The sequence below is a fragment of the Aethalodelphis obliquidens genome, unplaced genomic scaffold (assembly GCF_003676395.1).
Source record: "Aethalodelphis obliquidens isolate GAN/ISIS:26980383/991018 unplaced genomic scaffold, ASM367639v1 scaffold12, whole genome shotgun sequence".
Taxonomy (NCBI): Eukaryota; Metazoa; Chordata; class Mammalia; order Artiodactyla; family Delphinidae; genus Aethalodelphis; species Aethalodelphis obliquidens.
The window spans coordinates 35,503,301-35,525,719 of record NW_020837956.1 but is presented as its reverse complement, the minus strand read 5'-3'; the positions used below and the strand labels follow the sequence as shown (position 1 = coordinate 35,525,719).

General features: G+C 39.8%; 1 protein-coding gene across 2 annotated transcripts in view; it reads right to left on the bottom strand.

Annotated features, from left to right (window-relative positions):
* The window catches only part of ROCK2 (Rho associated coiled-coil containing protein kinase 2), a 136,895-nt gene extending 116,337 nt beyond the window's left edge, over positions 1 to 20,558 (bottom strand). The window contains exon 1 of one of the 2 annotated variants that reach the window (XM_027113809.1): positions 19,954 to 20,558. In XM_027113809.1, the coding sequence (XP_026969610.1) occupies positions 19,954 to 20,094 (141 nt within the window). In that variant the 5' untranslated portion in view covers positions 20,095 to 20,558. The remainder of the gene's footprint in view (positions 1 to 19,953) is intronic. The other variant, XM_027113810.1, reaches the window with a different exon arrangement.
* Between the last annotated feature and the right edge of the window lie 1,861 nt (positions 20,559 to 22,419).

The window sequence follows — 22,419 nt, the reverse complement described above, 5'->3', positions numbered from 1 at the left end:
TAAAAAGCAGGGGAAGAACAGGCAGGGGAACAAGAGTGAGAAGAGATGTGTGTGTATAAGGGCTTATATCTTCAGGCAGGAAAAGGCAACAATGAAATGAGATTTGGTGTGGTCACTTCATGGGAAGGTAGCTAAGAGAACAGGTTTCAAGAGTTCTCTGGAAGAAAAGACATCAGGCCTCTCAGGAGTCTGCCAGTGCCTGGAACAACTGCAATTAGAAAAGTCTGTTTCTAGTGTGTGAGAAGACTCAGACTTCTTTTGGAAGGAGCCAAATGAAATTTGGATGAATTGTATTGGCTTAAGGCTACATGCTAAGATCATCAGGCAAAAGCCTCATTGCTTAGGCTTGGTCTGTTAAGAACTGAGAAAAGCGTACCATCTATCTCAGATTATAGAAGTCAACATTTGTCCCTGACCACAGATAACCCCCTGTTTGGAGCTTTGCTATGTTTAGCACTAGGTGCTATGTCACAACACCTAGTAGAGTGTGATAAAGAAATAAAAATATCTCATTAACCAAATAAGATATCCCTCTTTTAGATCTGATTCCTCGTTTGTAAAATGAAGGGGTTGAACTAGAACCACTACCATTAAGTTAAGAGCCAACCCTCTCCCTCCCCCACAAAAGGAGGCAGCAAACCTTACATATAAACTACCAGTTGGGAGTCAGACTAACCATTTGCTAAAGCTTCCTAAACACATACTAAGTGCTATAGGCTCTGTGCTAGATACTGAGAAGAGACATAAAAATGAATACTATATAACTATGTAAGGTGATGGATGTTAACTAAACTTACTGTGGTAATCAGTTTGCAACCTATATAAGTCAAGAGATTATGCTGTACATCTGAAACTTATGCAGTGCTGTATGTCAATAATATGTCAATAAAAATGAAAGGAAAACAAATTATCTTTAAAGCATTTATGCCCCATTACCATAAAAACTAGATTTTAGTCCCCATATTGCCAATAAACTGAGATATAAAAGTTAACAAAGAAGGGGCTTCCCTGGTGGCGCAGTGGTTGAGAGTCCGCCTGCTGATGCAGGGGACACGGGTTTGTGCCCCGGTCCGGGAAGATCCCACATGCTGTGGAGCGGCTGGGCCCATGAGCCACGGTCGCTGAGACTGCATGTCCGGAGCCTACGCTCCGCAGTGGGAGAGGCCACAACAGTGAGAGGCCCGCGTACCAAAAAACAAACAAAAAAGTACTTGTAAGCTTTAATTTTTAAAGTTTTTTTGAAGTGGACCATTTTTAAAGTCTTTATTGAATTTATTACAATATTACTTCTGGGTTTTTTTTTATGTTTTGGTTTTTTTGGCCACGAGGCATATGGGATCTTAGCTCCCTGACGAGAGATCGAACCTGCACCTCTTGCATTGGAGGGCTAAGTCTTAACCACTGGATCGCCAGGGAAGTCCCTGTATCTTTTTTTTAATGCAAGGGGGGGGAATGAAACACCAATATGCTGTTATATTATGCACAGAGAAAGGGAAAGTGATACCCTGATGCGTTAAAAAGTGGTTGTCTCAGAAGACTGAGATCAAAAAGAGAGGGCTAAGAAGAGAACTTACATTTACTTCCATAATTTTTAATTTTTTAGAAAGACATGTATTACTTTTGCAGTTAAAAAATGAAGTTTATTTTGTTTTTTTGTAAATTGACAAAAGCAAAGGAGGAAAGAGAGCATTCCAGGTAGAGACAAAAGCTAAGAGTATAAAAAAACATGATATATTCAATTATTGGCGAAAAGATGATTGGTTCTGTTCACTCTCTTCCTTTTCACATCTCTGAAGATAAGTCTCTATTCCCCAAAGCCCATCATCTGTGAGCCATGTCCTGCTATTATGGAGACAGATAGATAGGCACCTAAGCATAGAGACCAACCACAAAACAGAAAACAGTCTATGCTGAAGACTCTCTATTCTAAGAAAAAACATGAAATTAAAAAAATAAATAAAAGTAGATAAAATTCATTTCCTAACTCATAAATGCCACAACAGGGAAAGTGTTTAATGTATCACCATAACAGTGGCTACCAACAGAACTCTCCCCATATTCATTTCAATTATGCCTGGATAAGGAATTCCTTGGCGATCCAGTGGTTAAGTCTCCGAGCTTCCAATTCAGGGGGTGAGGGTTCGATCCCTGGGAACTAATAAGATCTCAGATGCCACGCAGTAAAGCCAAAAGATTAAAAAAAAAAAAATTATGTCTGGATACCAATTCAGTTTTTCTAGCCTGTAGAAATACAAATTACAAATTCATGAGGTTGTTAAACGGTTGACAATGGACTTATACAATAAGACCCACCTCTGTTACCAGATCCTAAGTCCCCAAATCAGCTCTGAAATTACATGAGCCAAGAAAATCAGTTACTGATTGCGTGGCCGTCAATACAGAATGATCATATACTATTATGCTACCTGTGTATATTTTTCTAGATGACAAATTTATAATTACCCTGGTATACCTAAAGACCAGAATCTATATCAGAGGTAATACAGCATAACATCTGCAATTTACATCTTCCAAACCATAGTTGATCACTGCTCCTAAACTTACCTGTGTTAAGAAATGTAGGCCAGGGGACTTCCCCGGTGGCACAGTGGTTAAGAATCCACCTGCCAATGCAGGAGACACGGGTTTGAGCCCTGGTCTGGGAAGATCCCACATGACGCAGAGCAACTAAGTCTGTGCGCCACAACTACTCAGCCTGCACTCTAGAGCCCACGAGCCACAACTACTGAAGCCCGTGCACCTAGAGCCGGTGCTCCGCAACAAGAGAAGCCACCACAATGAGAAGCCTACGCACCACGATGAAGAGTAGCCCCCACTCTCTGCAACTAGAGAAAGCCCACGTGCAGCAATTAAGACCCAACGCAACCAAAAATTAATTAATGAATTAATTTTAAAAAAGAAATGTAGGCCAAAATTTGCTAAGTTCAAGCCACAGTTAAGAACTGTTGGTGCAACCCAAATGCTCCTGTAAACCTTATATAAAGCATAATTAATATTCTTGCAAGTGAATAATGCAATGGTTTAAAATTTCTGTCATGACTCTTCCTCATATATTTATGTCAGGATTTCTGAAATCTTAAACATTACGTAAGAACACCAGACTCTGTTTTGATAATTCAGTATCATACCTACTGAAAAAGAATAAACATCAGTTGGGAAAAAGTGACATTTGCAGTGCAATAAAGTAATCCAAAGAATGCATATAAGCAAATATTCACCCAATGAAATGAATTATCCTCATTAAATTAAAAAATAAAAATGCCACCACTTTTCATTCATTAATTTAATACTTAAGAGAAATGAGTATGTGCAAATTAATGTGCTACCTTTTTGGAAATATCAGGCTAACATCAGGAGACTGATTCTGTATGCACATACCTTTTTGAAGACAGAGACATAGAAAACATAGGCTGTGTTACACATAGTTCTGCAACTGCCTGTAAAACAGCTAAAGTTCTGTTCAGTTTACAGAAACTAGCACATATAGTTAGTTCCGCACTGAATTTAATCTTCACATCTCCTTGAGGTAGACAGATAGAGTCTTGTAAATTATCACTCATGGACAGAAAGATAATTAATGAAACACCTAATTAATTAACACCAGTCTTCTGACTCTAAATCCAGCATTCTTTCCATTATACTACTCTGCTTCTCTTCTAAAAATACGCTTGAAAAGAATCCAGCCATTTCATTTTTTTCCATCTTTACTACCTTAGACCAAAAAAAAATTCTTAAGGAAAAAATTCATCTGTATTTTCATATATGAATAGAGCTTAAACAGGATTCATTTTATGGACTTATTACAATGGAATTTTACTTACAGAAAATAATTTGAAATAAGCAAGTCATTGTTCAGATTTTTTTAACTTTTATTTCACAAATTTATTTTAACTTGAACCAAACTGAAAAATTCTGTTTATAAGTGAGGACAAGAAGCACAGTAAAACACTATGCCAGGGACTCACATTCTCCATATCATCTTGAAAGACAAAACTTCCTTATGCTAAAATTTATAGCAATCCCCTCTCTACAACTCCCTCCCTCCAAAATCAGTAATTAATTTCTTAAAAATGTAAGTGTTTTACTTTATGACTTCCCTCTGAAGGAAATTTCATAAGCCAATTTTGTACTAGAGTTTCCTTTTATTATTTCTAAATTTAGTTTTATTTGTATCATCCGTTGTTTTCCTATTATGGAAATGTCTTAAATGTGGAAAACAAACCTGTTTTCAGTAATGCCTTCAAAATTTGTAATTTTACAGCTTCCCCTTTTATACAAAAATATATGCTTGCAGCAGAAATAGTTTATCAGAACTACCAGTAAAATCCTTTAGTTCAGTTTTCTCATTCTTTTATAATGTAATACCTTGCTTTTGTGACTAAGTTTTTCACTAGCCTGAATATAAGATTAACAAAACACATTCATAATCTAATTTTAAATTTTGCAATATATTTCACTTAAGCTACAGTCAGGAATAATACCTTAAAATTTTTCTAGCATGGATATGGCATAAGGAACCATGAAGTCTCAAATTAAATTGCATTTTGTCAAGTATTTAAAAAGCTGACTAAAGCAATAAAATACTGAGGTATTATGGAATAGGGATTCTAATCACTAATCATTGTAAAATGTTTCTAAATCAGAAAAACACTTCCAATGAAATGTTAGTAAATTATATGTAACAAACTTCTAAAGACAATAGCGGAAGTATATTAAGGCAGTAAAAGAAGGGTCACCCAATTTCAGATGTTTCACATTTGTAGTTATCTTTCTATTTAGCAATCATTTGGAAAGGATGGATATGTTTTAAAAGATAAAACTGTCACAAAAATTTAGGGCTTTAAAGATACTCTTACCTATGTATCATCCTAGTCTCATAAGTATTAGTTAATTGTGCCTTGGCCACAATTATGCAGTTTTATTAGCCACAAGATAAAATCTACAAAAAGTGAGTTGCTGAAGATTTCAAATACTAAAAAAAAGACAAGTCACAACTGCTATTCCTCTAAGAGCTTAACTATTTTGACAAGAATCAATAAATGCAAATTTTAATTTTCAAATGTATGAAATATGCACATATCCCTTAACCACCAAAATTAAAATGGCCTAAGAACAGGAAATCTGATACACAAATACTTTAGTGAATGAAAACTACAGATGTCTTAAACACTGCCTATGAATCATCTGGATATCTCTAATTTTAAATGATGTGAAGAGAAATAATTGCAAAGAATGTATACTTTTAAAAAATCTAAACAGTAACATGTTAATAAGATGACTATTAATGTAACCAACGACTTGAAGGCTGCTTTGAAAATAAAATTTCAAAATAGTTTAATACAAGGGTTTTGAATATTTTACAATATTTTTTTGCTTGCTTGTAAAGAGACCACAAAATAATTTTTGAATGATTTTATTACTTTTTTCAACACAGATAACAATCACAGACATATAAACCATCCTGCTTTAGGTGCTATTCTCTGAAGGACCATACTTTTATAGTGAAATTCTTCTTCCTAAATTAAATCAACTGTCAGGGAATAAAAAGACTGTCACTACTTTCCCATCGTCATTTGTTAAATGTAAAACATCAGGATTATATATTTCTAGGACAGTAAGTCTCTGTAGACTATATTTCCCACTGAAGGGTAAGATGTAATGATAACATTTCTACATTGAAATTTGTATTGTGTATATTTTACTACAATAAAATTTTTTTTATTTCTCTTTGGTGTATCTTGTCTGATTCTCCTTTCATAAAAGCTCAGCAAGTTAAATTTTCTTCTAAAATGAGAAAAAGAAAAGCCTTGGTCTGATTCCTATGGAGCTCTAAAAAAAGATACAAAATGTGATGACACTTGATATTTCAGAAAATCTGGCATCCCTCCATACGCCAGCGTTTTCCACATACACAATTCTGTGTGCCAGAGATCTCAACCATTTGATTTTGGCTTTTTTCAATCAGTATAAGAAGCAACACATAGTGTTTCTCAAACTCTGACCTGAAGATTACCTGAATCAGAATCAACTGAGATGGGACTTTTCTGGCGCAGAGCTAAGAATCCACCTGCCAATGCAGGGGACACGGGTTCGAGCCCTGGTCCGGGAAGATCCCACATGCCGCCGAGCAACTAAGCCCATGCGCCACAACTACTGAGCCTGTGCTCTAGAGCCCTGGAGCCACAACTACTGAGCCCGCTCGCCTAGAGCCCGTGCTCCATAACAAGAGAAGCCACTGCAATGAGAAGCCCGCGCACCACAACGAAGAGTAGCCCCTGCTCACCACAACTAAAGAAAGCCCGCGCACAGCAACAAAGACCCAACACACCGAAAAATAATTAATTAATTATTTTTTAAAAAAAGAATCAACTGACATGCTTGTTTAAATGCAAATTCCTGGCCCCACTATAGACAATCTAAATCACAAGATCTGACACCATTTCCACCAAGCACCCTAGCTGTGATTCTGGCTTTCATCAGGTAATTCTGACTTTCTGGCTTCATTCAAGCCTCTCTGAGCCATAAATATAAAAGAAGAAAAAAAAATCCTCCTTTTCTCAGATACCTTTTGCACCCAATGGACCCTCTGCCAATCTTTGAATACTGCACCTCTCAGCTCAGTGGTTCCCACATTTTCCTGCACTTGAGAATCAGATGTGGAACTTTTAAATCTCCCGATCCCCAGGTCACACCACATACCAATTATATTAGAACGGATGAGGGTGGATTCCAGGCATCAATATTTCTAAAAATCTCTAGTTGAGTCCTATGTATAATGAGGTTTGAAAATTACTGCCTTAGCCATTGGCTTTAGCAGATATAGATTAGAAAAATCTTAACTAAAAGGACCTCTAAGAGCTAAGACATAAACTGTATTGGTATTAAGTTTTTAAATTTCCAGATATATGAATATATTCTCCCCTTTTATTTTAATCCAGTAGGGAAATTTTTCCAATGCATTTATTAAATTAAAGCTTAAGATTACCTTTTTGAAAGAATGTAAAACAAAAAGAAAAACTGTTTCACGTTGAATGCAACTAATGTAGGATCATACCATGCATTTAAAGTTCAGAGAAAAAATTCGTCATTATTTCATTTGCATACTAATTTCAGTGATTATATTTTGGGAAATATAATCATGGAAACCCAGTATAAAAATTCAAAGTCTGTGTTTTAGATATTTAAAAGCAACTCCAAATATTCAGGTAACTCCAAACTTTTCTAAATTTAGAATAGATGGAATATTGTTATTAATATTAATACTACATTTTGCATTATCTCTTTTCCCAATTTCTGACTTGGCATATCATTTCCCTGAAACAAAATCGAAACCTTGATATCTTTTCCCCTATTCTTTGCTAATTCCCATAGATGCTGGCTATATAACCTGTTAGCAGCACTTGATGAAATCTAATGGTCCATGAAGAAAATATTTTTTAAATTTTGATTCTTTTAACAAAGGCACACTAGTCAACCATAATACACCATTTTTAACCATTCAACTTCAACCTGAACTTTATCCACTTTGTAACACAATAAAAAATGGCCCTATTTATTCAATGCACAAGTCTCAAGTGCCACAAACTGTAACTCTATAAGTTATCCCCAAAAGGTAAAGCATTTTTCAAAATCATACTAATGTTTAGACATATAATACTTTAAATATTTTTACAGGGTTTCAACATACAAAAACACATTTCACTACACCTTGCAGGCCTCAAAGTGCATGACAACTGTGCTAGTGCTCTTTCCTTGTAGAAAAATAAATATCACTATGACCAAAAATTTTTTAAATTCATCTTTAATATATTAAAGCATCTTAAACATTAAAAGAATTATTTCCGGGCTTCCCTGGTGGCACAGTGGTGAGAGTCCACCTGCCGATGCAGGGGACACGGGTTCGTGCCCCGGTCCGGGAAGATCCCACATGCCGCGGAGCGGCTAGGCCCGTGAGCCATGGCCACTGAGCCTGCGCGTCCGGAGCCTGTGCTCCGCAACAGGAGAGGCCACAACAGTGAGAGGCCCGCGTACCGCAAAAAACAAAACAAAACAAAAACAAACAAACAAAAAGAATTATTTCCTAAATTTTCCCTTCAATGCTCAAAAAAAGTCCCACATGTGGTTATCTCTAATAAAAACTAAAAAAAAAAAAAAAAATACAATCATCTAAACTAAAGCTAAAGCGAAAACTTCAATTTCAATAAGCATACTTTTATGACTTCTAAAGGAATCATACTGAAATACAAGGTGAAACAGTAGGGTCATATCCTGATACAGAATGCACAAATAAGGCAGTTACTGTTATATCTGAAAAGAACACTATTTTGGTTAAGTTCCAAAACTTTGCACATAAGGTAATCCCCAAAATCAATATCCAATGCCACCTACAAACAAGAAGAACATTTTTTTCGTTGTTAAATTCAGGTGGGTACTCAAAGAATAAACCAAAAGATGAACGTAATATACAGCGTTTTAAATAGCAATAGTTATCATCCACCCTCAAAGGAACCAAGTTACTAAACTGATGCTAAGAATTGTTGCCTGATCTTCAAGTAAAACAAAAAAGTATAGGGCTTCCCTGGTGGCACAGTGGTTGAGAGTCCGCCTGCCAATGCAGGAGACACGGGTTCGTGCCCCGGTCCGGGAAGATCCCATATGCTGTGGAGCGGCTGGGCCCGTGAGCCATGGCCTCTGAGCCTGTGCTCCGCAACGGGAGACGCCACAACAGTGAGAAGCCTGCGTACCGCAAAAAAAAAAGAAAAAAAACAGAAAAGTATAAAGATGCATGTTGGGTCAACAAGAGAGAAATAAGCTTACTTCGAGATGCTCAAAATAATGAAAAAAGAAAAGATGAGCACAAAGCAGAATGGAGAAACATTTAAAGGCCATATGTATGTCAGGAGTACTTCAACTTTAGCTTAGGAATAACCCAACTAGTAGAGACTCTACTGCCATTACAGGGCCTACACAGCTCACCAAGGCTCATACATTACTTGGAAGAAAAAGGTACCATAACAGGGTTTAAAAGAAAAAAAGCCTAGTATTAATTAGGAGGCACTAGTGGAGACACTAGCAGAGGCACTAGTCAGTAGGATAATTCCACCTACAAAGGGCTGTGATCTGTATTTATACACATTCTATTTTTAAACATCAGAATTCGCCTGTGGCATACAAAATTAAACAACTTTTATATACCACATTCACGGTAGATTAGTAAAATATCAAAAGAACAAGCAAAATTGACAAGCACGTGAAATTGTGTTCAGCCTCACGTGTCATTAGCAACACGCACTACAATGGCTATAATCACAAAGACAGACCACACCAAGTGTTCTCTGAGGATGTAGAGAAACTGGAACCCTCATACATTGCTGGTGGGAATGTAAAATGGTGCAGCCACTTTGGAAAACGTTTTGTTCACTCCTTAAAAGTTAAGCACAAGCTTACCATATGACCCAGCAATCCCACTCCTTGCAATCTAGCCAAGAGAAATAAAGACATTAAAGTAATTTCATAAACAAAATGTGGTATATCTATACAATGGAATATTATTCAGCAATTTAAAAGAACAAGATATTGGGCTTCCCTGGTGGCGCAGAGGTTGAGAGTCCGCCTGCCGATGCAGGGGACACGGGTTCGTGCCCCGGTCTGGGAAGATCCCACATGCCGCAGAGCGGCTAAGCCCGTGAGCCACGGCCGCTGAGCCTGCGCGTCCAGACAACGGGAGAGGCCACAACAGTGAGAGGCCCGCATACCGCAAAAAAAAAAAGAACAAGGTACTGATATATGCTACAGCGTAGATGAACCTCAAAAACATTATGCTAGGTGAAAGAAGCCAGAACAAATGACTGCATATTGTGTCATTCTATTTGTATGGAATTTCCAGAAAAGAAAAATTTATAGAAACAGAACAGAAACAGTGGTTGGCTGGGGCTAGTAATCAGAATGCCTGATAATATCTGAAAAGTTTTCAAAACAGTCATTCATAGTGACTTGTAATAACACTCTTGAATCCTGATCAAAATCTCTCATGCCCTTTGGCTTTGTTTTTAATTTTGTTAACGAATATTGCCTTACCATTAATCACAGCGAACATGCCATTTTAAGGAATTTCACCCTGCGAACACACCACCAGCATTTCATTTGCCCTTACTCATGAAACGCTGTTTCAACACAGGCATCACCTAGGTACGTAAGAAGGAACTGGATATGTTTAACCAGAAGAAAAGTTAGGGGGTATAGAGAACAGAAGACACATGATAAATGATAAAGGTTGTTCAGTCCACATGAGCTGTTTTTACTTCACCTAAAACACTGAATAAAAGCTTAAATACTTTCCAAGACAAACTGCTTCAGCACAATCCAGAAAATATGCAAATCACAATTCACTTTCCTGCTTGACTTCCAATTAATTCTACCACCCAAACCTTCCAATTAATTCTATCACCCATATCCTCTCTGCATATACACGTTTACTTATCTTCCTTCCCATAGAGAGATAAGAAATAAGTGACAAGAACATATACCAAAATTTTTACTTGGGGAATACTTTAGTATCTCTTCAAGCAGGGATATATTTCTACAGTTTATCACTCCTGTTACTTAAAAAAGAATTATCTGTTAGTTTATTCAACAAATATTTACAAGACATATCAAGAGGAAGACAAAAAAGACCCAGGTCCTAAAAGAGCTTGTATTCTGTCCATTAAATAAACTCAAAAGCCAAGAAGTACATAAGACTAAACTTGGTATCTTAAGCATTCCTCATCACAAACATCCAGGTAATTAAGATAATGCCAACCCTGCTCTGCTCCGTTTCTATCTAAATAAAGTAATAGGAGGCTCTGCTATTCATTTCCATGGCATAAAAAATAACCCCAACAATGAAATGTTAAAAATTAGTTCCAAGTCTATAATCTCTTGAAAATAAAGAAAATTTCTATCAGTTGCTTTAGAACTTAAAAAGTCTGAAACTCTTTTAGAGAATAAAAGAAATTAGACACTGAGTACTAAGTGATCAGTTAACTATAACCAAAAATAAAATTATAGAGCACTTCAGATATCAGACCTGAAAAATCCATACCTTACCAAAATGAAGCAACAAACCATATAATCATTCTTGGACTTTGAAACATTCCCCAAAGGATTATCAATGATGAACCAAAAGTGAACCTCAATATTTCCTTTTTCTCTGTCTCTGTCGGTCTCTGTCTCTCTCTCTCACACACTCACTCACACACACACACACATACACACACATACACATATAAACACAGAAATGCTAAACCCAAATGCTTTCTAAAAAGATAAGTGAGGGTCATCTGGGACACTGAAATGAAGAATTTACAAATATATCTCTGTAATTTAATCATACTTCAAAGGAAAAAAAAGTACAGATGACACAGATGAGAGGAAAGGAGAATGACTCCAATCAAGGATAAAGTGAGGGCCTCCCTGGTGGCGCAGTGGTTGAGAGTCCGCCTGCCGATGCAGGGGACATGGGTTCGTGCCCTGGTATGGGAAGATCCCACATGCCGTGGAGCGACTAGGCCCGTGAGCCATGGCCACTGAGCCTGCGCGTCCAGAGCCTGTGCTGCGCAACGGGAGAGGCCACAACAGTGAGAGGCCCGCGTACCGCAAAAAAAAAAAAAAAAAAAAAGGATAAAGTGAGAAGAGACAGTTTTAGTAGAGTCCCAAATGCCACCACGATTTCACATCAATTTAAATATTAGGGACTTCCCTGGTGACGCAATAGATAAAACTCCGTGCTCCCAATGCAGGGGGCCCGGGTTCGATCCCTGGTCAGGGAACGAGATCCCAAATGCACGCTGCAACTAACAGTTCGCATGCCACATCTAAGGGACTGGCAAGCCGCAACTAGGGAGCCCGCCTGCCAGTGCTACTAAGACCTGGTGCAACCAAATAAATAAATAAATATTTAAAATAAATAAATATTAAGCTCTATAAAATAAGCTAAGCTACCAATGAAAATGTTATTTTGTGGTTCTCTTCCCCCCAAAGGCTATATTATAATAAGCTGCTCTCAGTCATCCACATTCTCTTGACCAGTAACCCTTATCACTAACAGCTCATATTTATATATTTTTGGAATATATGTGTATATATATATAAGCACAGAATAGGATTTTAAGTATAGTTGCAAAGTTGTATAATTTCCATGAAGAAACTCAAGAAGCTCAAGTGGAGACCAAACCTATAATCATTACCCTCTCTATTCCCCCAAGCACCACCCTCCAAACAGAAAGTTATATGACAATACAGAAATATAAACAGAGGCTCCCAACTAATATTTTGGGAACTCTAGTGCTGATACTTAGACAAATCTCCTGATAAAATCTTTGTACCCCTACTTCATACTTTCCATCAGAATTCCAAGTGAAATAAAAGTGACATTAAAAATAAAACCAGGGCTTCCCTGGTGGCGCAGTGGTTGGGAGTCCGCCTGCCGATGCAGGGGACGCGGCTTCGTGCCCCGGTCCGGGATGATCCCGCATGCTGCGGAGCGGCTGGGCCCGTGGGCCATGGCCGCTGGGCCTGTGCGTCCGGAGCCTGTGTTCCGCAACGGGAGAGGCCGCAGCGGTGAGAGGCCCGCGTACCGCAAAAAAAAATAAAAAATAAAACCATTAGAGTACTAAAAGAAAATTCAGGTCTATGATATCATAATCTTGATAATGGAGAATGTCCTAAGCATGACATCTAAGCCAGAAATCACTCTACAGTGAGAAGACTAATAAATGTGACTACATAAAAGCTTCTATTATTCATTAAGTGTTAAAAACAACGACAAAGCACATATATAGCGTAATTTTACTTCTTTTACATTTTAATTTTTTCAGACAGATATTTACACCAAAATGTTAAACACTGGTTATCTCTATGTGAGGAGACTATGTAGAAGGGTCGCTTGCATTTATACCTTTCTTTATTCTCTAAATTTTCTACAATAAGAACATACTATTTTTATAATTTAAAAAATAACAAATCTTACTTCACTTCAAACAATAAAATCTATGTTTCCCTGTCTCAACCATGGTTGCCTGCCCATTTCCTTCAGGTAAAATGATATAAATTAAAAATTAAAAAATTAAAAAAGAATTCTGAACAGAGCATGGGTTAAACAGGAGAACCATGATTGAAGACTTGATATAGTTACTAAGGTGATAAAAAAGCAAATAAAAAGTGCACCTATCAGTAAACTGATTTCTGACAAAGGTGCCAAGCAAGGCAATCCAACGAGAAAAGAAAAATATTTTTTTGAAAACTGGTGCTGGTGACTATAGTTAATGATACTGTACAGTAGACCTGAAAGTTGCTAAGAGAGTACATCTTAAATATTCTCAACACAACACCAACAACAGCATGGTAATTATGAGAGGTAAAGGGTGTGTTACCTAACCTTACTGTGGTAAACAGTTGGCAATACATGTGTATCAACTGTCAGCGTTAAATGTCAATAATATCTCAATAAACCTAGGAAAAAATGCTGTTCGACAGTCAAAATAACTGGATTTGGGGAATATGAGGGAAAGAAATGAACTCTGACCCCAAACTAAAACTGGCTTAACACATATCCCAGACCTAAAAGTAAACCTATAAAGCTTCTAAAAGAAAGGAAAGGAAAATTTCTTGTGACATGGGGATAGGCAACAGTCTCTTAGTCAGAAAAAGCAATAACCATGAAAAAATGTGATTAAAGAAACAGACACGCCACATATTTGACAAAGAACTGGTATCTGGGATATATAAAGAGCTTGTACAGTTCAAAAAGAAAGAACATAATTTTTTCAAATGGGCAAAATATCTGAACAGATGCTTCACAAATGAAGATATACAAATGGCCAGTTAAGTGCATAAAAAAGTACATCATTCGTCATCAGAGAAATGCAAACTAAAGCCACAATGAAATACTACTACCCACCCACAGAACGGCTAAAATTTAAGACTCAGTGTTGGGGAGGAACTGGAACTCTCCTAGGTTGCTGTGTTAATGTAAAATATGACCATTTGGGGAAGATATCTGACATTTTTCTAAAAAAACTAAACATACACCTACCCTAAGACCTAGTAATTCCACTACTAGATATTTAACTCAAGAGAAATGAAAATATGACCTCACAAAAGCTTACTACAAGATTGTTCACAGCAAAGTTTATTAACAGTCGAAGTCTATATACAAAATAGCCAAAACCTGACAACAGCCCAGGCATCCATCAACAGAAGATGCCTAATAAATTGTGGTTTATACACATAATGGAACACTAGTTAGCAATAAAAAAAGGAACAAACTGCTGATACGCAAAATAACAGGAATTAGTCTCAAAAACTATGCTGAACTAAAGAAGCCAGATATAAAAGAGTACATACTATATAGGATTCCATTTATATGAAGTTCTAGAAAAGATGAAAGTAATCTTTAGTTACCCCCCCCAAAAACAAATCAGAGGAGCGACTGACTCCAAGAGAATGGGGTGTAGAATTAGCTGAAAAGGCATATGAGGGAGATTTCTAGGTTGATAAGAGTGTCCTATATCTCAATAAGGATTTGCATTACACGGATGTGTGCATTTGTCAGAACTCATCAATGCGATACTTAAGATTTGTTTCATTGTATGTAAATTTAATCTTTAAAGGAAAAAACTCTACTTAATGAAATGCATGCTTAAGTGTTTAATGGAGAAGTGTACCACATCTGCAACTTACTTTAAATGAATCAAAAATAAAAGATGTATTGATAGATGAATGAAGAGATGGCTAGATATAATAAAGCAAATATAGCAAGCTATTAATTAGGTGATAAGTATATGGATGTTTATTATCAATTCTTTGAATTTCACTATACTTTGAAATTTTCCATAGTAAAACGCTGGGGGAAAACTTAAACCCTACCTTGTTAAGTTGAACACAGAATATATTAAAACCCAACAATTCCACTCCTAGATATATATCCTAGCCTACAGAAACTTCACATGGGCTCCAAGAATGATCACAACACTTTCCATGATAGCAAAAAAAATGAAAAATAATCTAAATATCCATCAAGTAGATTGAAGCAATATATTATGGTTTATGGTATGAGTGAAAATTAATAAACCACAATGTGAGTAATTCTGAGTGAAAAAGCAAGTCACAAAAGAATATACACAGATGTTAACCCTTTATAAAGTTAAAAGAAAAACTAAACAATATTGTTTAGGAATACATACTAATGTGGTAATCTATGAAATAAAGGAAATGATTAAAAAAAAAAAAATGTTCCAGGTAGCAGATGAGAGAGGATGAAGGAAGACTGAATTCAGCAGCAGCAGAATACGGGTAACTTCAATAGGTTAGTGTTCTATTCATTAACTTGAGCAGTGATTTCATGAATGCTTCCTTTTTATGTTTCATAATTCATATCTGCATGCTATATTCTCTTAGTATGTTTAGAATACTTCAGAATTTGAAATGGGAAAAGAGAGCTATCTGATCAGGACTCAACCAAAAACAACGACAACAACAACAACTTAGGCTTCAAGATAATTATCCACTATTTCTTTGCAACTATTTAAGGTGTATATAAGTCAGTATTTCCTTACTTAGTCTATGCTGGCCTTACCGTGGGGCAAGATGTTTCCAAATTCATAATTTTTTGGATTTTCGATTAGTAATAAAGTATATATACTATATACAGTATATTCCCGAAAACCCTCTGGGGAGTCTGAGGTAGCACCCTGAAATCAAACACTAATATTTCTCCAGGGAAAGCTATTACTATTTACACCAAGAGAGATGAATCACCTAAAATACTGTAACATCAGATCAGGTCAGATGCTACAACAAATAAGTTTTACCAAAAACTAGGTTTTCAGAGCTCTTTATATATCAGAACTGTGGGGGAGGGACTGTGGACCTGTACTTTCAAAGGGGTTCAACTTCACCTAACTAGTAAATTCTATACATTACTTTTTTCAACCTCTCTAGCTAATTCATTTTCTTTAAAGATTTCCTGACCATCAAAATGCAAGTTTCAAAGTAATATAATCCCATTTATGCTATAAATGCCCAACGTTTATTTCACAAAAGAACAACACATATAAAACCTTCTTTATTCAATTTTTATTCTATTTCACTTTTGTATCTTTATGATAGTCACACTTGTTATATAGTGGGGGGAAAATGCATATACAATTTTATTTTAAATAAGCAAATAACCATCACCAAGCTGAAAATCTTAGCACTGTGATAAGAAATACTTTCACATAGTTCACAGGTATAATAAAATCAAAGTGTTTTGTATTCTAAGTGGCTGAAAATCATAAGTAAATTTTTAATCACCTTTCCCCATCAACACCAGCCTTATGGAACAGCTTACCCAAGCCTGAATCCCACAGGTTATAACAATCATTTACTCTCCTAAAAAAATAAATCAAAACACAAAAGCACAGACCTTTAGAAAGACATCTCTCCATCATAACACTAAAGGACAATTCTTTTTACCATAATATTTGGGTAAGCAGTATCAGAAGCTTAGTCTTGATAACAAAACATGGGTATTTACCCAAAAGTTTCAAACACTGCAAAAGCATACTACTGACAATCCTTCCCTCCAAAAAAAAAAAAAAAGTATTACAGAAGCAAATCTCTCTCAAAACTCTATTTTTAAATAATACCAAGAAACTCACAATCTGCAACCACAAAGGGATATATTCTCTTCAGATTAATCTTAAGGACCCACATAAAGCCTCCATAAAACGAGATGATGCAGAGAAAAAAAGACAATTTAGTCTCTCTACGGACAGTCTTGGAATCCAGTTCTAGCTATGCCTGATGACTGCAAGCACTTTTCTGATGGCAAATTCAAAAGATAAGGCTACTCATTCAGAATTTTATAGCAAGAAATAGTTGCCAATAAAACCTTTTCCTTTTCAAAGGAAATATAAAGCACTTACCTAGAAATATGCTAAATGCACACAGAAGTGAGCTAAATTTAACGAGCACTACTATGTACCAAGCATTGAGCTAAGCACTTTACATGTTATATAATATTTTTTCCAACAAATAGTTTTACCTTCTAGGCCTAGCCTACAGTACCCATAGAGTAACTATTATACAGTAATTTCTGGTATACTTCATCTTCTTACTTTTGTCATCTTAGGCAGTATACAATTTTAAATGGTACTTTCTAAGCTCCTGAATAAGTAAATGAGATTTGTGACTATGTTTTTATCAGATTATATTACTTTAAATTTTCTCTGTTCAAGGAAAAATATTTTCTATAATAAAACCAAAAGAAATGCCATTTGCAGTAAAACAATGATCAGCTGTGACACGAAGGCTAAAGGGTAAGGTTTCAAATCTTTAAAGTGATCCGCACCATTATTTCAGGAAATATGTTTTTATAACACTCTTTTAAAAATTAATTCTTGGGGACTTCCCTGGTGGCGCAGTGGTTCGGAGTCCGCCTGCCAATGCAGGGGACACGGGTTCGAGCCCTGGTCCGGGAGGATCCCACATGCCGCGGAGCAACTGAGCCCATGCGCCACGGCTACTGAGCCCGTGTGCCACAACTACTGAAGCCCACCTGCCACAACTACTGAGGCCTGTGCGCCTGGAGCCCGTGCTCTGCAATAGGAGAGGCCACCGCAATGAGAGGCCCGTGGACTGCAACGAAGCGTGGACCCCGCTCGCCACAACTAGAGAAAGCCCGCGGGCAGCAACAGGACCCAATGCAGCCAAAAATAAACAAATAAATAAATAAATTTATTAAAAAAAAGAAAAAATTAATTCTTGGAATTTCTGTCTGGAAAGATGAAAAAGTCCTGGAGATGGATAGTGGTGATACTTGCACAATAATGTGAATGTTATCAATGCCACTGAACTGTACACTTAAAAATGGTTAAAACAGTAAATTTTATGTTATGTACATGTTACCACAATTTTAAAAACTAATTCGTTCTACTACTTGATACAGTGAAATACACATGATTTAAAGCTAACTTACTATAACATGGTTTAGAAAAAATCTTCAGCTCGTCATTTTGCAATAGAAACATCAGCAACCTCAATGAGTAAAGGACAATTTTTGGCCTGATAAGATTTACTGCAACTCAGAATCCTAACAGTTAATCAGCTAAAAACAGCAAAAACAAAATCCGTCCAGCCAGCAGCATCTGATGTCATACCAGTAGTATGTTACCTTAATAAAGGTGTGAAGTGTCTTGGCTGTATTAGGCACTTAATAAATGAATGGACCAGATTGTTTACTGAGCATGTGTAATGCTTCCTTTTTTAAAAACAGCCTTCATTTTAATAATTTAGAAAATACCGTAATAAAAAAGTATGTAGGCTCATTACCATGTATAAATAACTTAGGCTCAAGCTCATAATAACCCTAATAATTATGATGAACATCAGTAAAGACCCAAGAGATGAAAGTGAAGTGTAAAAAATTTCTATCTGAGGTTGAATATGAACTTGATGAATACTTGAGATTTGCTGTACTATTTTTAACTGAACTTTCTGGCCTTAGGTCAAAGTTTTGCTAGCAAAATACCAAAGCGAAAATGCTGGGAGTGAAGCCCAGAGTCTCTGCTTTGGCCTTGGAAAAGCTATGCCCTTCATGCAACCAATCCCAGCCCCGACTGAAGACTTCTAAACACTATTCATAGTGCCATGCTCCCATGAAAACATATGAACAACCCACTAATATGAAAATCGGGAAAAGGAAATGTCAAACGCGTCTTACAGAATACAGTACATCACTACGTTCTGTGCATTGTACAGAAAGACACTCTTTAGTCAGTTCCTGCACTTCAGCCAAACGGTACTGAGTCACTCTGCAAATGATTCCAGAAACCTCAAAGGATAACCAACAGCTTCTGAAGGAAAGTCAGTCAGTCACTGGAAAGGGAAGAGACAGTTTTTCTCATCATACAGTCAATAGGTTTCTCCTGTCAGGGAGTAGAGCTGAACAGGAGCTCTGGAAGGGAATATCTGAAGGACCCAAGGATCATCTACCTGAATTCTAGTCGTCCAGGGTTAATTTAACATGCAGCTCATCTTTTTCGCTTTCTTCTCCTCTGCAGGGTAAAAACCCACACCCCCTTTTCCCATAAATGCATCTCTACTGCATATGAATCAAAGAGTCTGTGAAATACAACAGTCTATCCTAACAAAAACAAGAAATAAACAAGCATTCTACAATGCGTTTCTGATCTGTAAATCATGTCCCTTTCTTAAACAAAGCCAACTAGCAGACATTACGTGGCTATCAATTTGGATTGCAAAGACCATCTCAGGAAAGAGATACAATGAAAAGGAGAGATTGATTCCATTCTACAATTCAGATGGATTCTTTAGCTCTGGTGTAGTAATCTCGGAAATTAAATTTACAGAAATTAAAATGCACTAAATTGCAACTAGTAACGTTCAAACACAGCTGAAAACAGGAAAAGCTTAGCTGTGTGTTTCAAGATTTCAGACTGAACTCTTTGTCCTGTACCCCAGGTGGGTACTGCCCATAGGGACAGCCCCAGGTTTCTCGCTTCCTGGGACTCACGTCCCCACGCAGCATGACGCTCTTGCAAACGGGCTAGCCTGGTGCCTGAAGGACAGCGTACCTTCCACGCTGCCTCCCCAAACCCCCAGGGCAGGCGGGAAGGAGAAGAGCGGTGCTTCCTCCCAGAGCTCCAAGAAAGGGCCAGCCGGGGATGACACCGGCTCCAGGAGACAGAAGAATCAAAGGTGGGTCTCTACTCCCGGAACTTAGTCGCAAAAATGTTTGGTCTCCGACCCGGGCCCCGGCTGCCGGAAGCGGGGCGGGGTGGGGCGAGACCTCCCCCCACGGATGGGTGGGCACGGAGGGGTGGGCAGTCGGGGGAATCGGCGGTGTGAGCGGTCAGCAGAGAGGGCTCCCGGGCCCCGGCCACCTACCAGCAAGCTCTCCACGTTGATGGGCGACCGAGGGTCTCGGATGAGCGCCTCCAGCTTCCTCTGGCGGCTCACGCCCGCGCCGTCCCCCGACACGGCCTCGGGGGCGCCGGGCATCTTCCCCGTCGGCGGGGGCCGGCTCATGCCGCCGCCGCCGCCGCCGGGCCCGCACCCCGCTCCCCGCGCTCCGGCCCGGCCGCCTCGGGGCCTAGCGCCGCCCTCGAACCGCCGGCTCCGGCCGGGGCTCCGCCCGGGCCCACCGCCCGCCTCGAGCTCCGGTTTCGGGTCTCAGCGCCCCGGGGCCTGGGGGTGTCGGGGAGGCCGGCCCGGCCCGGCCGAGAACGGCGAGGAACAGACGGCGTCCCCGCCCCTCAGTCAGATTCGCGCCGCCCGGTCCGCTCCTCCGCCGCGAGCTCCCTCAGGACTCCGAGGGCGGGAGCGGGGAAGTGGCGCCGCCACCGCCGGGCCGGGACTGTCCCGCCCTCTGGGGCTCGGGGAAGCTGAAGCCCAGGTTCCGACAACTACGGCCGCCGCCAGCCCGCTCCCATGACCGCCGTCGGCAGCCTCAGTCCCACAAGCCCGCACCCCTCACACACTCCCGCGCGGCGCCTGTCTACGGCCGCGCGCAGCCGCTACCCACAAGCCCCTCGGCCCGCGGCTGCCGGCGCGCCCCCGCTCGCCCCGCCCCGCGCGGCGCGCGCCACCTCCCCCGCCCGCCGGCCTCCGCCTCCTCTCGCCCCCTTCCTCGTTTTTTTATCGTTTCCTCCTGTCTGCTTGGCTTCGCATTTCTCCTTTTTGAGTCTCTTTTCTTCTCCGCTTCCTCCTCCCCCTTTTTGAGTTCTCAGAGGGTAAATGGCTGGGCGCGCGGTCACTGCCTCACTTGACCCGCGAGCTCCAGCTGGGGGAGGGAAGGGCACGCCGGGGGCTCGGGTCGGCCCGCGGCTCCGCTCCCGCCTGACTCTGCCCGGGCGGACGACCCCGCGGACTCGGAGGCCCACCCCCACCGCCCCGACCCGGCCCGGCCGCACCCGGCGCGGGGCCGGGGGGTGGGGGGCGGCGGGCGGCTTGTAGCGGGGGGATGGGTCGGTCCGCGCCCCCCGCCTCCGCCCGGCCCCAGCTGACTCAGCGCGCAGCTATGCGGGCCTTGCATCACCCGCGCCAAAATAATAGCGACCGCCACTCGCTGCCTTCGCCTGCAGAGCTCTGCGCTTGCAAGGGGCCTGTCTGGGCCACGAAGATTTTAGTGGAAAGGCCGGGAGGGTGTGCCTTGGGAATCGGAAACTCGAAGAAGACGGGCGGTTGGAATCCAAGTCCTGGGGCAAGAGGGCCTGGAAGAGCTGCTTCTGTCCGCAGGGCAGGAGTCCTGGACTCCCGGAAACCTTTCTGCGCATCCCTAATAGTCGCCTTCCCAGCTGGACTTAAACACCAACCCTGAAAAGAACAAGAGGGCGATAGAAAAATGCTTTCCCTCCGCAGACTTTCTCGAGGTCTTTGCCTTTTGGGGGGCGGAAGAGGGGCGGTCATAGGGGCCGCTCGTCCACATTCCTGCCTCTCTCGGCCCTTGCCATTGGTCAGATCCACCCAGGGAGCAATCTGAAAAGTATGTGCCAAGAGCTGTAAAACTGTTCATTGAGCCCCTTTGACCCAGTAAACCCATTTAAGGAAGTACATTTCTAAGGAAATGATCCAAAGCGGGGTGGGGGGAGAACTTGCATAAAGATGTTTATAGCAGGGCTACTCGGAATGTTCATAATGACCAAAACCTGGGAATGGACCCAGTTGTCCAACAATTGGGGAATAATCCAAACAAGTTCTGTCAGATTAACAGAAGGAATCCTGGCAGGTATGCAGGATTCAAGTCAAGCACGTCAAATTTTGGGAAGTACATGAAAAAATGTATTGGAAATCAGGTTGAAAACAACGAGGACAAAAAATAGTTTGTACACACTACTCAAAACTATGTAAAATGAGTAGCGGTAAGAACTGGAGGTGAATACAGTTGTTTTTAAGTGAATGGGATTTCTTTTTTCCTTGAAGATGCTTAAGAGAACATTTCAATTTCAAAAACTGAAAAACTGTCATAAGATAGATGGGCCACTCCAAAAATCTACACTCTGATATCCATTAAGTAGTAAAAATCCTAAGAACCTTTCTCAACGGCATGTCAGAGAGAAGCCCATAAAAGGGCAACCTTGTTCCAAAGGCCTAACCTTATAAAAATAACATTTTAATTCAGTGAGTTTTCCAGGCGTCTCATCATTCGTTGTGTTAAAGCCACCCTCACTTGGACTAGGCAGGAAGGGGTCCTGGAGGATCCAATACAGCTTTTTCCTCTCAGATAGTAGCACTGACTTCTGGTCAAAGGTCAGTCCTTTAAGTGTGTATGTTGAGTGACTCATTCATACCTCCACAGACCACACCAAGAGGACAGAGTGAGCTAGACACTACACCTGCTTCTGCACCTAATCA